General features: G+C 41.9%; 2 protein-coding genes across 2 annotated transcripts; both read left to right on the top strand.

Moving 5' to 3' along the window:
- The first annotated feature begins 259 nt into the window (after positions 1 to 259).
- Positions 260 to 6,631, top strand: LOC121609551 (extracellular calcium-sensing receptor-like). Its single transcript, XM_041941213.1, has 8 exons — positions 260 to 408; positions 794 to 1,088; positions 1,185 to 1,474; positions 1,797 to 2,092; positions 2,874 to 3,079; positions 3,218 to 3,439; positions 5,522 to 5,645; positions 5,733 to 6,631. The coding sequence occupies exons 1-8, from the start codon at positions 302 to 304 to the stop codon at positions 6,629 to 6,631; spliced, it is 2,439 nt and encodes an 812-aa protein (XP_041797147.1). The 5' UTR covers positions 260 to 301.
- A 3,614-nt stretch (positions 6,632 to 10,245) lies between these two features.
- On the top strand, positions 10,246 to 15,125 carry LOC121609255 (extracellular calcium-sensing receptor-like). Its single transcript, XM_041940839.1, has 8 exons — positions 10,246 to 10,343; positions 10,729 to 11,023; positions 11,118 to 11,407; positions 11,690 to 11,985; positions 12,836 to 13,041; positions 13,180 to 13,401; positions 14,017 to 14,140; positions 14,227 to 15,125. Exons 1-8 carry the CDS (start codon positions 10,315 to 10,317, stop codon positions 15,123 to 15,125), a joined length of 2,361 nt encoding a protein of 786 aa, XP_041796773.1. The 5' UTR covers positions 10,246 to 10,314.
- Positions 15,126 to 15,866: the final 741 nt, after the last annotated feature.

Below are 15,866 nucleotides of genomic sequence, written 5' to 3'. Positions count from 1 at the left end.
GATGACGTACAATAGAAGGAGGGAAGCTTTGTTCTGGAAATCTATACATACCACTGAAAACACACATGTAGTCTGCCCATATGCAAACACTTGAGGGATGGAGATCTCAGCTCTCTTTATTGGCCTGATCTTGTCTCTGGGTTTGTGTGAGCTGAACTCAGCTCTTGCTTTGAATGGTTCTGGGGATGGTCTGATACAAAAGCCTGGGCTTACGAAGCATTGGACTGGTGCTGAGTTCAGTCCTGAGGCCATCTCTGTGAAGTGTAAGCTCCAGGGTGCCACTCGTCTACCTACGTTCTCAATGGAGGGTGATTATGTCATTGGGGGTGTTTTTGCCATACATAGATACAAGCACACAGAGAAGCATAACTACACCACCATGCCTGAGCTACAAAGGTGCACAGGGAGGTCAGTAAGAGGGAGAAGTGGGAGATAAGAGTTTGTAACACTGTGTAGCGATAGAAATGGTTTGATTTCTATAATGTCCTTACAATCATGTTGCATCGTTTTGTGTGATAATGAAAACAAATTACAAACAACAACTACAAACAAATTAGGACTGTGGATATTTGACAATTGTCAGTTCTTGCTTTCAAATTCCTGTGAGGTTTGGACTGACACTAATCCTATGTTTTGAATTTTGTGGTCCGTTCAATCTGATCTGCATTTGGTTCACAGAGGCAGTGCAGTGATCAATCATTGTCCAGGATTGCAATTCTGATTTATTGTGTGTTTTCTGTTAAAAGTGGGAAGTGTCCTCATTATATGTAAATTTGAACATGTGTCTGTGCAGCCTTGACCACCGTCAACTGCGCTTCTCACACGCAATGGTCTTCGCCATTGAAGAGATTAACAACAGCACAGAATTGCTGCCGGGTATCAAACTTGGTTATCAGATCCACGACTCGTGTGCCTCAGTTCTAATCGCTGCACAAGTGGCATTCCAGCTTTCCAACGGCCTGGACCCGGTGTTTGACACTGGTGACAACTGCTCACAATCTGGTATGGTTATGGCTATCGTCGGTGAGTCCTCATCCACACGATCGATCAGCGTGTCTCATGTCATCGGGTCCTTTAACATTCCTCAAGTAAATGTTTTGAAATTCTGACAAGATATGTGTTCAACACAGGCCACTGTTTTGTCTCTCTCATTTAATATTCATGCTTTTGCTGTTTTTCTTCAGGTGAGCCACTTTGCCACTTGTGCATGCCTGTCTGATAAGCAGCAGTACCCGAGTTTCTTCAGAACAATCCCGAGCGATCAGTTCCAGGCTGATGCACTGGCCAAGCTGGTGAAACACTTTGGCTGGACTTGGATAGGTGCCATCCGGTCCGATTCAGACTATGGCAATAATGGGATGGCATCTTTCCTGGAAGCAGCACAGAAGGAGGGGATCTGTGTGGAATACTCTGAATCTTTCTATAGGACCCACCCACGGAGCAGGATCCAGAGAGTAGCTGATGTTATCCGCAGGTTTCTACAGCACTGATTGTGCTGTTGATCTCTGTTCTGATTCTGACCGTCTGCACACAAAACCTCAAAAAGTATTTAGTCAAATATGAGATTTGGGGTTGTTTTTTATGGTCTTGGTAAATTGGAAATGATTTTTTTTCAGGTTTACTTCTCTCATATTCTTCTACACTTCTTTCATTTTTATGTTGTTTGAAAATGGTCAATTATGGGACCAATATTTTACATTGAGCACACCAACACGAAACACAAATCTGTTTTTTCTTTGTGTTAACTGTTTTCAAGTATATATTGGTATAATTGATAGACTATAATGTGTCTCCAGGTCCACATCTATGGTTATTGTGGCATTTGTAGCCTCTACAGACATGAGGATCCTGCTGGAGGAACTGTCACTCCAGGCTTTTCCACCTCGTCAGTGGATTGGCAGTGAGTCCTGGGTCACCAACCCAGACATGCTGAGGTTCACCTTCTGTGCTGGAGCCATCGGATTTGGCATTCAACAGTCTGTCATCCCAGGTCTGAGAGACTTCTTGCTGGATCTCTCTCTCACTGAAGTGGCTGTCTCTCCAGTGCTGACTGAGTTCTGGGAGGATTCATTCAACTGCAGGCTGGAAAAAAGTGAGAAAGCTGATCTGATTTAACATTGTGGTTGTGTTGTTTTGTTGATTTCCTGTCTGAGTGGAGTTTCCTGTGTTAAAAAGTCATCAGCTGCATGAAGATCAAACCCCAGATTTCTATTGAAAGACAAATGTATAGATATTGTACAAAGACATGAGGTGGACATAAAGTGCATCTCTGTAAATAATTTCACTTAATGATTTCAGTTCATGTTTCGGTCCTCTGCTGTCTTGGAGAAAATATTAAATTAACTTTATATGAAAACTGCAGTGGTTTTTATGATGCCATCACTGAATCCTGCACCCAGTATGTAGTCAGTCTCCAGGCCACTAAGACAAAGAGGTTAAAAATTGTACTGCATGATATCTGTCAGTTACAATAGATGTGTACGTCTAAATGTGGTAATGTGCTGACTATGACTTCGGATGATTTTTTCACTTGAAACACATAAACTGTGAAGGTGATTAATGAAAAATTTGTGGACATTGTCTTTTATACATGTGACTAATAACCAGATGACGAATTCATGTTTACATGAAGTTAACACAAAGTAACATTAACTGAAACAATGTCTTTAAAACTGCATTTGAAATGTAATTTAAAGTAAGCATGCAAGTAAATTAGAAGAATTTACATATACAGGTTTTTGCAAGGTACATTTGTCAGATTAAATACAATTGGCGGGCAGCAAAAATTAATGAGAAAAACAAGAGAAAGAATATTAATGTAATTTCATTGCCAAGGCTTTAAACACCTTCCTCTGTCTCTGTGTGTGTTTTAGGTGCAGCCATAGATAAAGGTCTGTGTGATGGAAATGAAGACATTGAGACTCTCCAGAGCCCGTACACCGACACATCTCAGCTCCGCATCACAAACATGGTGTACAAGGCTGTTTATGCAATAGCACATGCCATTCATAATGTAGTGTGCCAAGACACAAATTCTACAACTCAGTGTGACAAATTCACCAGGATAGAGGCCAAACAGGTCAGTCAAAGTGAATAAGTGAACACTGAAATGCCCCTTTTTCAGTATAATGTACTTTATATAATATGAAATACTCAGTTTATTTTACATGTTTTCCTTTATTAAAACTAAATGCCTTATCTGATGTCATCCATACAGGTTCTTGCTCAGCTGAAGAAAGTGAATTTTTCCCAAAATGGTTATCATGTCTCATTTGATGCCAACGGGGATCCTGTGGCCAAATATGAGCTGGTTAACTGGCAAAAAACTGAGAGTGGCAGCACTGAGTTAGTGACAGTAGGGCTCTACGATGCATCACTGCCGGTGGGCCAGGAGTTCCGTATCAACAGGAACCTCACCTGGGTGGAGGGTGGCACAGAAGTAACGAGCCCAAAAGCCATAGTTTAATATATTCAACTTTCACATTTAGTAATCTCAACGGGTGCAACATGTGTTTGTTGCACCCCTGCAATAGTGACTGTGAAGAGATAAATTCCGAATACAATTCCAGTCTAAGATGCATGGGACAAAATCCATTATGCTCATCCTGTGAAAAAATGTCTGAAATTCAGATGTGAGACTTTCACAGTGTGAGATTCAAAAATCAAGTGGCTGTCTTTCAAACTTACATTATTTTCAGTTTGAAAATTTGTTTGTATGCTGAGCTTCGGCTGAGGAAACAAAAAGAAGGAATTTGAAGTACAAAGACCATAACTGGGAGATAACCACTTGACTTGTCTAACTCTGACTGCTGAAACGTCATTTAAACTTCATCTGAACTTAAAAAAATTTGTCTGAACAAAACAAGTACTCTGGATTTTGTTCCCCCGAGTAGTTAGATGAGATGGAACACCCTGCAGTTGTTGACGGGGTTAGTTGTTCGTTGCCCAGCACTTGTCTTTACTCCACAGCCAGAGCCAAAAGCTCCCTTTCTTGGCCTCCTCCACTAGCTCTTTGGTTGCCTTCTTTAGGTTCCCTCTAGCTACTCCTGCGTCCCTCAGCAAGCGTGTGGTTGACAGCCCCACATAGCCTCGACCTCTACTGGATAGATGGTGATCTTCCAGCCAGCCTCCGGGCACTCAGCAGCCAACTCTGAGTACTTGGCCTTCTTTCGCTCGTAGGCAGCCTCAATCCCCTCCTCTGCTGGTGTTGTGAGCTAAATGAGGAGCAAAGATTTTGCCTTGGTGGACCACGCCACAATGTCAGGGTGGAGAGTTGTGGTGGTGATCTTGACCGGGAAGCGGAGCTGCCTGTCGAGGTTGACTCTCATGCCCCACTCCTGGCCAGGGGAAAATGGCTTACGTGTTTCTCTCAGCCTGATGTCCTGTCTCCGTCCCTCTAGCACCTTGGCTAGCTTTCTCAGGACCTGGTCATGGCGCCATGTATAGTGTCCCTGGGAGAACACGATCTTACAGCCTGACAATATATGCTGGAGGCTTGCATTAGGGGTATTGCAGAGTGTGTTCACTCCTGAACCACTGGTGAAGGATCTGAGGACAGGGAAGCGTATCGTAGGTACAAGGATGAGGAAGCTAAGCCTTGGCAATCTCTTGGTTTTGTAGCTGACTGATGGCTTGGTCGACCTCAGTTTGGGCATTCCACTACAGACCGGTCAGGACCTTGGCTTTTGCATCCCTTACAGACTGGTCAGCGGACTCAGCTTGAGCATGAGCCCCAGACGTCAGCTTGTCCATCCTTTTCAGGAGTCTTGATGTGTATGCTGTCGTCTGGAGGAGGCTGGTGATGTCATCCATGTACGTCCTCAGTGGGGGTAATCTCTGCCCAGATGGTAGCTTGATCCCTCCAACTATTTGTCTTGCTCCAACAAGGAGGCTGCCACAAAGGATGGAAGAGATGGCACAACCCCTTGCGATTCCTACTTCTAGCCAGTGCCAACTAGTGTTGAAATCTTGGAGGGAAAAGCACATCTGCAGGTCATTGAATTAGGTCATAACCATGTTCTTGATGCAGGAGGGCATGAGGAAGAACTCCATGGCATGGTTGATCAGCTGGTGTGGGACTGATCCATACGCATTTGCCTCTTCACGTCTCCAGCCCAGCGGGCACTTCCACCCTCCCCAGACCACCTTCACCTGCCCCTGCTCCCCCACACCCACACAGACTCTTCCCAACACCAGCCCCCCTCCGTCCCCCACCCTCTGCAGCACACCCCAGTCCCCCCCTGAGGGGGACTGGGGTGTGTGACTGGGGTCCCATTATTGCCATAGTCCGAATCGGACCAGATGGCACCTATCCAAGTCCAGCCAAAGTGTTTCACCAGCTTGGGAGGCAGTAGTCACTGGGTTACCAGTGCGCACAGTAGCATGTGAATACGATTTACTCAAGTCTTGAAATCTCATACACTGTGAATGCCGTTTGCTCCAGACTTAAAAACATGTGAACCTATCCTTTAACCCTAAGAGCTGGGAAGCACACCTGAATATGTGTGAATCTATGTTCCAGGTGCCTGTGTCAGTGTGCAGTGACAGCTGTCCTCCAGGTACTCGTAAAGTGCTGCAGAAAGGGAAACCCATCTGCTGTTATGATTGTATACCATGTCCCGAGGGAGAGGTTAGCAATGCTACAGGTATTTATTTTTCTTTGAAATGCATGTTCACATCATCAAATATATAACAGCTAAAAGCCCTTATTGATTTTGTTGTCTTTTTTTCAGATTCCCCTGATTGTTTCCCTTGCCCCAAGGAGTTTTGGCCTAATGCAGAGAGAGACACTTGTTTCCCCAAACCTGTAGAGTTTCTTTCCTTTGACGAGGTCCTAGGAATCATCCTGGCTGCATTCTCAGTTGGTGGAGCCTGTCTTGCCATTATAACAGCAGCTGTGTTCTTTCGTCACAGGTCATCCCCGATTGTCAGGGCCAATAACTCTGAGCTGAGCTTCCTGCTGCTCTTCTCTCTGACTCTGTGTTTCTTATGTTCATTAACTTTCATTGGAGCACCCTCTGAGTGGTCCTGCATGCTGCGCCACACAACATTTGGGATCACTTTCGTCCTCTGCATCTCTTGTGTTCTAGGAAAAACAATGGTGGTGTTAATGGCCTTCAAAGCTACACTCCCAGGCAGTAATGTCATGAAATGGTTTGGACCTTCACAACAAAGGATGACTGTTGTGTCTTTCACATTTATTCAAGTTTTAATATGCACTATTTGGCTAGTTGTTAATCCCCCTTTTCCAATGAAAAATCTATCCACATACAAGGAGATAATCATCCTGGAGTGTGCATTAGGCTCAGCTATTGGGTTCTGGGCTGTGCTCGGGTACATAGGCCTACTGGCTGTCTTTTGCTTAGTCTTAGCTGTCCTCGCCCGGAAACTACCTGACAATTTTAATGAAGCCAAGCTGATCACCTTCAGCATGCTGATATTCTGTGCAGTGTGGATCACCTTTATCCCAGCGTATGTCAGCTCTCCTGGTAAATTTACTGTGGCTGTGGAGATATTTGCCATTTTGGCCTCCAGTTTTGGACTAACATTCTGTATATTTGCACCAAAGTGTTTCATCTTATTGTTTCAGCCAGAGAAGAACACCAAGAAACATTTAATGAACAAAAATTAATCCTAACACCGGAGGTCTGAAAATAGTTAAGCTATAACATAACATAGTGCTTATACTGTGCCTGTTGAACAGTCTTCACTATTTATTGAAATATCTTCATGTCGAAGTTTTTTCTTGTTGCAAAATTTTGTAGATTTCAATGTGATTTTTAAATGTCCTTGTCATTTTTTAAGTCTTATTTTACAAATTATTTGCTGTCATATTGCAAATGAAGTCAAAGTTTGTTGTTGGAATAATGGCACTTACACTGGGTTTGAACACTGGTTGGAATCTGGAACTTCATCCACAGTGGGATAATGGAGTTTATGCAGAGGCAGGGATGTAGATTTGCTAACTTTGTCTAGCAGTCGAAATGAGGGCACAAATATGTTTGGAGGTGTGTGGTGTATGAAAAAAAAGCAATGATACAGAAATATTGAATGGTAGCTAAGATGTTAAGGAATTATGAGCATAAGAACCTAAGCAAAGAAGCACAGCAGATAACAAAATAGTGCCAGTTCTCGCCGCCTGTAGATTAAACCAATAACTTTGAATTTGAAGAACTTGTCACTCTTACCCCAATGTGTTTTAGTTCCATCTGTTTTGGCTGCCTGATTTCCTTGACTTGCTCAGATTTTGCTGATTAGGTGATTTTTTTTTATATTTGTGCTTCGACCGTGGGCAAGCAGACTTCATTGGTAAATGGTGTCTTTTTTTCTTTTTTCTTTCTTTGTATATGTTTTTCAGATAAATATCTATTTTTGTGCATTATGTCCATAAGAGGGAAAACCAGTATGAGAGGCATACTAGTTGTTTATTATTTCAACAAAAATGTCATTTAAAAGATCAACATACCGACACATTACAAATTAAACTAATAAAATAAATCCTCTATGGTGTTGTTGAATTCAATCAATGAAAGTGATGTGTGCATATTTGCACCGGTTCACTGGGGTCCTGGAAGACTTCAGTGTCCCAGACAAACGGAAGGAATTCCTGTCACCTTATCTGATTCTGGACCCTATTTTCCCATGTTTTTGTGTCCAAGTGACTAATGGAGACGAAAAAAAAAAAAATCATGCCAGCAGCCACGAAAAAATGCAATTTAATCCCTCTGGGTGTTCGTGTCTCATCACTAAAATTGCAAACTGCATACTAGATGCTAAATTTTGGCCAAATCAGTATGTACTACTAGTATAGAAGGCTGCGTCAAATACTGTCACACACAAGACACATCAAGGCAGGATGGGAAGTGGTGTCAAAAAACAAAACAAATAAACTAAAGTCAAAACAAAACTTGCCAGTTTTCTAGACTACCGCTTATTTCCATGTCAAGTTAGTAGGGAGAGCGCTTGGGTGCCCTTATTGTCACGTCAACTTGCTGCAGAAAGACATACAGGTTGTGTGTCTGAGCGTCATACAGGTTGTGTGTGTTTGTTCGGACACTGTCTGAAGAGGCAAGGGGGAGGGGGGCGGGGGATAGACTGATGCCACCAGGCCACACAACACAAACTGCTTCCAAATAAATTGTATTTCATAATTAACATAGACCCATATGTCTACATTTAATTGATTGAGTTATGTGAAAAATGCAAAAATAAATAAATAAATAAAAATCGACGCAAATTTGTTTACGTCACGTGACTCCGGACTCCAGTTGACTGACGGGTGAACGGACGGTGTTGGCAAAAGGTAATGCGAAAGGTCATGTTATGGAGTCGTGTCTTAAATGAAGATCATGGATCAAACAAAAAGACCAAAGAAGCCATCAGGTGCCCAGTTTCAAAAAAGAAAAAAAGAAGAAGAGGAGAAACGGGCAAAAGAAAAAGGTATGCAGATTTCTATGAGCGATGTGAGGGACGGTAGGCTATCGGCTATTTATTAGCCTCTTGCTAATATGTTGCCAAGCTACAGAAGACGACTGTATTTGATATTTAGTTTTGCTGAATTAGCAACTATTAGAACTGAGGCATCATGTCATGCAACTAATTTCACCCATGGGCAACCTAGTCTAGTTTGTGTTTGCAACACAACAAGTGCAAATTCACACAGCAGTCCTGACCGTGGACTTTATTATTCCTATCGCTAAATGCTAAGTTAAATAACTTCTAACATACATTGACATGGTATTTTGTAAGCTACATGTGATGTAGCTTTTTAAATAGTTTGTAGTATGTTATGCTTAGTTAATAGAATGTTAAGAAATGTTAATAAAATGTGCATTATGGTAATTTTATTTGGGTAACTGATGCATGTGTGATGTCAGTGTGATCTAACTTGCATGTTGTATCTTAATTGTAAATTCAGGGGCAATTCTGAAATATTTTGGGGCTGGAGCACCCACTGGCCAAAATGAGGACACTTGCACAGCAGCCACAGACATGGCCCTTGAGTCTGATGAGGAGCCATCTACCTCCTCAGCCACATGTTCGTTGCAGGAGTCCTCAGGTGTGTGTGTGTGTGTGCGTGTGCGTGTGCGTGTGTGTGTGTGTGTGCACGACTGTGTGTGGGTGGTTATGTGTGCATTTTTGCATATTTTTTTTACTTTTGTAAACACTATAGATGCTGTGAATAACAAGTATACTAATGAGAATACCATTTTCTCTTTGTTAGAAATGCCTCAATTAGAAATCCCACCAAATACTGTGCCTGAGGATGAGCCTCTGTCTGCTGACCCTGCTAATTGGCCTTCAGTTCTGACCGACAGAATTCGGAGACAGCTGGCTTGTAGAGGACCAAGTGAGTTACCTGCTGACTGTTTTTTCTTTGTCCTAGTTACATTTTTTGTATTTATTAATATATTTAATAAAGTAATCCAAAAAATGCAATGTATTGTTGTGTTGTTTGGGGGTAAGTCCTTTGTTTGTGGAGGGGTTTTTTTTTGGGTGGGGGCGCCAAGGGATGGTTCGCCCAGGGCACTAGTCTAGCCAGAACCGCCTCTGCCAAAGGGCCTTACAATTCACCACTTGAAAGATGTTGAAAGGCTTTAGCTTGAAGTTTCTGAAGTAATTCAGCACATCCATAACCATCCATAAAAATTTGTGGTACTGAGTTCTGTCTCAACCTTTTGAAAAACTTTTTTGAAATATACCACATGATACAAAAAATAATGATTTATTGTAGACAGAATTAAACCACATAAACTACCTACTGAAGATACATTTGTTAGGCTCAACTAAAAGTTGTATGAGATATAGGATGTGAACAATGATATGTTTACAAGAAGAGAAAAAAGAGATTAGATTGTAAATGCAGCCCAAACAAAGTCTTGGATAAGAGTTCATCAAAGACCACTTGGTGAAGGCGTTCTCTCACGCTGATGTGAGATGACGTACAATAGTAGGAGGGAAGCTTTGGTCTGGAAATCTATATAAACCAGTGAAAACACACATTCAGTCTTCCCACATGCAAACACCTGAGGGATGGAAATCTCAGCTCTCTTTATTGGCCTGATCTTGTCTCTGGGTTTGTGTGAGCTGAACTCAGCTCTTGCTTTGAATGGTTCTGGGGATGGTCTGACACAAAAGCCTGGGCTTACGAAGCATTGGACTGGTGCTGAGTTCAGTCCTGAGGCCATCTCTGTGAAGTGTAAGCTCCAGGGTGCCACTCGTCTACCTACGTTCTCAATGGAGGGTGATTACGTCATTGGGGGTGTTTTTGCCATACATAGATACAAGCACACAGAGAAGCATAACTACACCACCATGCCTGAGCTACAAAGGTGCACAGGGAGGTCAGTAAGAGGGAGAAGTGGGAGATAAGAGTTTGTAACACTGTGTAGCGATAGAAATGGTTTGATTTCTATAATGTCCTTACAATCATGTTGCATCGTTTTGTGTGATAATGAAAACAAATTACAAACAACAACTACAAACAAATTAGGACTGTGGATATTTGACAATTGTCAGTTCTTGCTTTCAAATTCCTGTGAGGTTTGGACTGACACTAATCCTATGTTTTGAATTTTGTGGTCCGTTCAATCTGATCTGCATTTGGTTCACAGAGGCAGTGCAGTGATCAATCATTGTCCAGGATTGCAATTCTGATTTATTGTGTGTTTTCTGTTAAAAGTGGGAAGTGTCCTCATTATATGTAAATTTGAACATGTGTCTGTGCAGCCTTGACCACCGTCAACTGCGCTTCTCACACGCAATGGTCTTCGCCATTGAAGAGATTAACAACAGCACAGAATTGCTGCCGGGTATCAAACTTGGTTATCAGATCCACGACTCGTGTGCCTCAGTTCTAATTGCTGCACAAGCAGCATTCCAGCTTTCCAACGGCCTGGACCCGGTGTTTGACACTGGTGACAACTGCTCACAATCTGGTATGGTGATGGCTATCATCGGAGAGTCCTCATCCACACGATCGATCAGCGTGTCTCATGTCATCGGGTCCTTTAACATTCCTCAAGTAAGTGTTTTGAAATTGAGACAAGACGTGTTCAACACAGGCCACTGTTTTGTCTCTCTCATTTAATATTCATGCTTTTGCTGTTTTTCTTCAGGTGAGCCACTTTGCCACTTGTGCATGCCTGTCTGATAAGCAGCAGTACCCGAGTTTCTTCAGAACAATCCCGAGCGATCAGTTCCAGGCTGATGCACTGGCCAAGCTGGTGAAACACTTTGGCTGGACTTGGATAGGTGCCGTCCGGTCTGATTCGGACTATGGCAATAATGGCATGGCGTCTTTCCTGAAAGCAGCGCAAAAGGAGGGGATCTGTGTGGAATACTCTGAATCTCTCTTTTGGACCCACCCACGGAGCAGGATTCAGAGAGTAGCTGATGTTATCCGCAGGTTTCTACAGCACTGATTTGTGCTTTTGATCTCTGTTCTGACACTGACCCTCTGCACACAAAACTTCAAAAACTTTTTAGTCAAATATGGGATGGAAGATTTTTTATGTTCTTGGCAAGTTGGAAATGTGTCTTTTTTTGATCATGCTTATTTCTATCATGTTTATCATGTTGTTTGAAAATGGTAAATGGTGGGACCAAAACTGTACATTTGGCATACCTACACCAAACACAACTCAAATTTCTCTTTGTGTTAACTATCTTAAAATGTATGTCTCTCCAGGTCGACAGCTGTGGTTATTGTGGCATTTATAACCTCTGTAGACCTGGGGATTCTGCTGGAGGAACTGTCGCTCAAGGATTTTCCACCTCACCAGTGGATTGGCAGTGAGGCCTGGGTAACTGACCCGGAGATGCTGAGGTTCACCGTCTGTGCTGGAGCCATCGGATTTGGCATTCAGCAATCTGTCATCCCAGGTCTGAGAGACTTCTTGCTGGATCTCTCTCTCACTGAAGTGGCTGCCTCTCCAGTGCTGACTGAGTTCTGGGAGGATTCATTCAACTGCAGGCTGGAAAAAAGTGAGAAAGCTGATCTGATTTAACATTGTGGTTGTTATGTTGTTTTGTTGATTGTCTGTCTGAGTGGAGTTTCCTGTGTTAAAAGGTCATCAGCTGCATGAAGATCAAACCCCAGATTTAATTAAAAGAGAAATGTATCGATATTGAACAAAGACATGAGGTGGACACAAAGTGCAGCTCTGTGAATAATCTCACTTTATGATTTCAGTTCATGTTTCAGTGCTCTGCTGTCTTGGAGAAAATTTTGCCTGAACTTTATATGAAACTGCAGTGGTTTTACAATACCAACCACTAAACCTTGAACCCAGTATGTAGTCAGTCTCCAGGCCACCAAGGTAAAGAGAGGTTAAAAATTGTACTGAATGATGTAACTGTCAGTTACAATAGATGTGTAGGTCTAAATTGGTCCCTGAGATGACGGTGACTTCAGATGATTTATTCATTTGAAACACATTAAAACAGGTGAGCTGTGAAGGCGATTAATGAAAAGTTTGTAGACATTGTTTTTCATACATGTGACTGATGACCTGATGACGAATTCATGTTAACATAAAGTTTGAAAACATAAAGTTAAAAAAACAGGCCCCAACATACACTGAAACAGTTGCTATTTAACAGGAAATATATGAAAGAATGTCTCCAAAACTGCACTTTGAAATGTAATGTAAAGTAAGCATGTTTTATAAATAAATTAGAAGAATATCCATATTCAGGTTTTTGTAAGGTACATTTGGCAGATTAAATACAATTGGAGGGCAGCAAAAATGATGAGAAACAGAAGAGAAAGAGTCATAATGTAATTTCATTGGCAAGGCTATAAACACCTTCCTCTGTCTCTGTGTGTTTTCAGGTGCAGCCACAGACGAGAGTCTGTGTGATGGGACTGAAGCCATCGAGACTCTCCAGATCCCGTACACAGACACATCTCAGCTCCGCATCACAAACATGGTGTACAAGGCTGTTTATGCAATAGCACATGCCATTCATAATGCAGTGTGCCAAGACACAAATTCTACAACTCAGTGTGATAAAGTCACCAGGATAGAGTCCAAACAGGTCAGTCAAAGTAAATAAGTGAACACTGCAACGCCCCTTTTTCCGTATAATGTACCTTATATGACATTAAATATTCAGTTTATTTTACATGTTTTCATTTATTTAAACTTAGTGTTTTATTTGATGTCATCCATACAGATTCTTACTCAGCTGAAGAAAGTCAACTTTTCCCAAAATGGTTATGATGTGTCATTTGATGCCAACGGGGATCCTGTGGCCAAATATGAGCTGGTTAACTGGCAAAAAACTGAGAGTGGCAGCATTGAGTTGGTGACAGTAGGGCTCTATGATGCATCACTGCCGGTGGGCCACGAGTTCCGTATCAACAGGAACCTCACCTGGATGGAGGGTGGCACAGAAGTAACGAGCCCAAAAGCCATAGTTTAATATATTCAACTTTCACATTTAATCATCTAAAAGCAATAGTGACTATGAAGAGATCAAATCCTAATACAATTCCAGTCTAAGACGCATGGGACAAGATCCATTATGCTCATTGTGTGAAAATTCAGATATGAGACTTTCACAGTGTGAGATTCAAAAATCAAGTGACTGTCTTTCAAACTTACATTTTTAGTTTGAAAGTTTCTTCATTTGCTGAGCTGCGGCTGAGGTAACAAGAAGAAGAAATTTGGAGTACAAAGACCATAACTGGGAGATAACCACTTGATTTGTCTAACCCTGACTCCTGAAGTCTCATTCTAACTTCTTCTGAACTTAAAAAAATCATCTGAACAAAACAAGTACTCTGGATTTTGTCTCCCCCAGTAGTTATATTGAAATAGCTTCACAACCAGACTTCTTCACAGCCATTGTGGACAAGAGGAATGGTTACAATGTCCAGTAACACTTTCAATGCCCATACTGTGAATGCCGTTTGCTCCAGACTTGAAAAAAATGTGAACCTATCCCTTAACTCTAAGAGCTGGGAAGCACACCTGAATATGTGTGAATTTGTCTGTATCTATGTTCCAGGTGCCTGTGTCAGTGTGCAGTGACAGCTGTCCCCCAGGAACTCGTAAAGTGCTGCAGAAAGGAAAACCCATCTGCTGTTATGATTGTGTACCGTGTCCTGAGGGAGAGATTAGCAATGCTACAGGTATTTATTTTTCTTTGAAATGCATGTTCACATCATCAGATATATAACAGTTAAAAGCTCTTTTTGATTGTGTTGTCTCCTTTCAGATTTCCCCGATTGTTTCCCTTGCCCAAAGGAGTTTTGGCCTACTGCAGAGAGAGACACCTGTTTCCCCAAACCTGTAGAGTTTCTCTCCTTTGAGGAGGTCCTAGGAATCATCCTGGCTGCATTCTCAGTTGGTGGAGCCTGTCTTGCCATTATAACAGCAGCAGTGTTCTTTCGTCACAGGTCATCCCCGATCGTCAGGGCCAACAACTCTGAGCTGAGCTTCCTGCTGCTCTTCTCTCTGACTCTGTGTTTCTTATGTTCATTAACTTTCATTGGAGCACCCTCTGAGTGGTCCTGCATGCTGCGCCACACAGCGTTTGGGATCACCTTCGTCCTCTGCATCTCTTGTGTTCTGGGAAAAACAATAGTGGTGTTAATAGCCTTCAAAGCTACACTCCCAGGCAGTAATGTCATGAAATGGTTTGGTCCATTACAGCAAAGAATGACCGTAGTGTCTTTCACATTTATTCAAGTGTTAATATGCACTATTTGGCTGGTTGTTAATCCCCCTTTTCCAATGAAAAATCTATCCACATACAAGGAGAGAATCATCCTGGAGTGTGCATTAGGCTCAGCTATTGGGTTCTGGGCTGTGCTCGGGTACATAGGCCTACTGGCTGTCTTTTGCTTAGTCTTAGCTGTCCTCGCCCGGAAACTACCTGATAGTTTTAATGAAGCCAAGCTTATCACCTTCAGCATGCTGATATTCTGTGCAGTGTGGATCACCTTTATTCCAGCGTATGTCAGCTCTCCTGGTAAATTTACGGTGGCTGTGGAGATATTTGCCATTCTGGCCTCCAGTTTTGGACTAACATTCTGTATATTTGCTCCAAAGTGTTTCATCATATTGTTTCAGCCAAAGAAGAACACCAAGAAACATTTAATGAGCAAGGAATAATCCTAACATCTGAGGTCTGGAAATAGTTAAGATATAGCAGAACTCAGTGCTTATGTCGTGCATGTTGAACTGTCTTCACTGTTAATTGAAATATCTACATAGTTTTTTCTTGTTGCAAAATTTTGTAGATTTCAGTGTGATTTTTAAATGTCCTTGTAATTTGTATGTCTTACTTTACAAATTGTTTGTTGCCATATTGCAAATAAAGTCAAAGTTTGTTGCTGGAATAATGACCCTTACACTGGGTTTGAACGCTGGTTGGAATCTGGAACTTCATCCACAGTGGGATAATGGAGTTTATACAGAGGCAGGAATGTAGATTTGCTAACTTTGTCCAGCAGTTGACATGAGGGCACAAATATGGTTGTAGGTGTGTGGTATCTGAAATATAAGCAATAATAAAGATATATTGAATGGTAGCAAGTTGTTAACGAATTATGAGCATAAGAACCTAAGCAAAGAAGTTCAGCACAAAACAAAATAGTGCCAGTTCTCGCCGCCTGTACCACCGCCGCCTTACCCCAATTTGTTTTAGTTCCATCTGTTTTGGCTGCCTGATTTCCTTGACTTGCTCAGATTTTGCTGATTATATAATTTTTCCTTGAAATTTGTGCTACGACCGTGGGCAAGCAGACTTGATTGTTAAAATGGTTTCTTTTTTAAAAAGATTATTTTCTTTTTTCTTTCTTTGTATATCTATTTTTCGATAGATATCTATTTTTGTGCATCACGTCCATAAGA

This window comes from Chelmon rostratus, chromosome 7 (assembly GCF_017976325.1).
Source record: "Chelmon rostratus isolate fCheRos1 chromosome 7, fCheRos1.pri, whole genome shotgun sequence".
NCBI classification, from domain to species: Eukaryota; Metazoa; Chordata; class Actinopteri; order Chaetodontiformes; family Chaetodontidae; genus Chelmon; species Chelmon rostratus.
The sequence above is the reverse complement of the archived record's forward strand: the minus strand, read 5'-3'. Positions and strand labels throughout refer to the sequence as shown.

Coding starts and splice junctions, on each gene's coding strand:
- LOC121609551 (XM_041941213.1), top strand. CDS start 302: ATGGAGGGTGATTATGTCATTGGGGGTGTTTTTGCCATACATAGATAC. Junction 2,093..2,873: donor CAACTGCAGGCTGGAAAAAA/GTGAGAAAGCTG, acceptor TGTGTGTTTTAG/GTGCAGCCATAGATAAAGGT. Junction 5,646..5,732: donor AGAGGTTAGCAATGCTACAG/GTATTTATTTTT, acceptor TCTTTTTTTCAG/ATTCCCCTGATTGTTTCCCT.
- LOC121609255 (XM_041940839.1), top strand. CDS start 10,315: ATGCCTGAGCTACAAAGGTGCACAGGGAG. Junction 11,408..11,689: donor GTAGCTGATGTTATCCGCAG/GTTTCTACAGCA, acceptor ATGTCTCTCCAG/GTCGACAGCTGTGGTTATTG. Junction 13,402..14,016: donor GGATGGAGGGTGGCACAGAA/GTAACGAGCCCA, acceptor TCTATGTTCCAG/GTGCCTGTGTCAGTGTGCAG.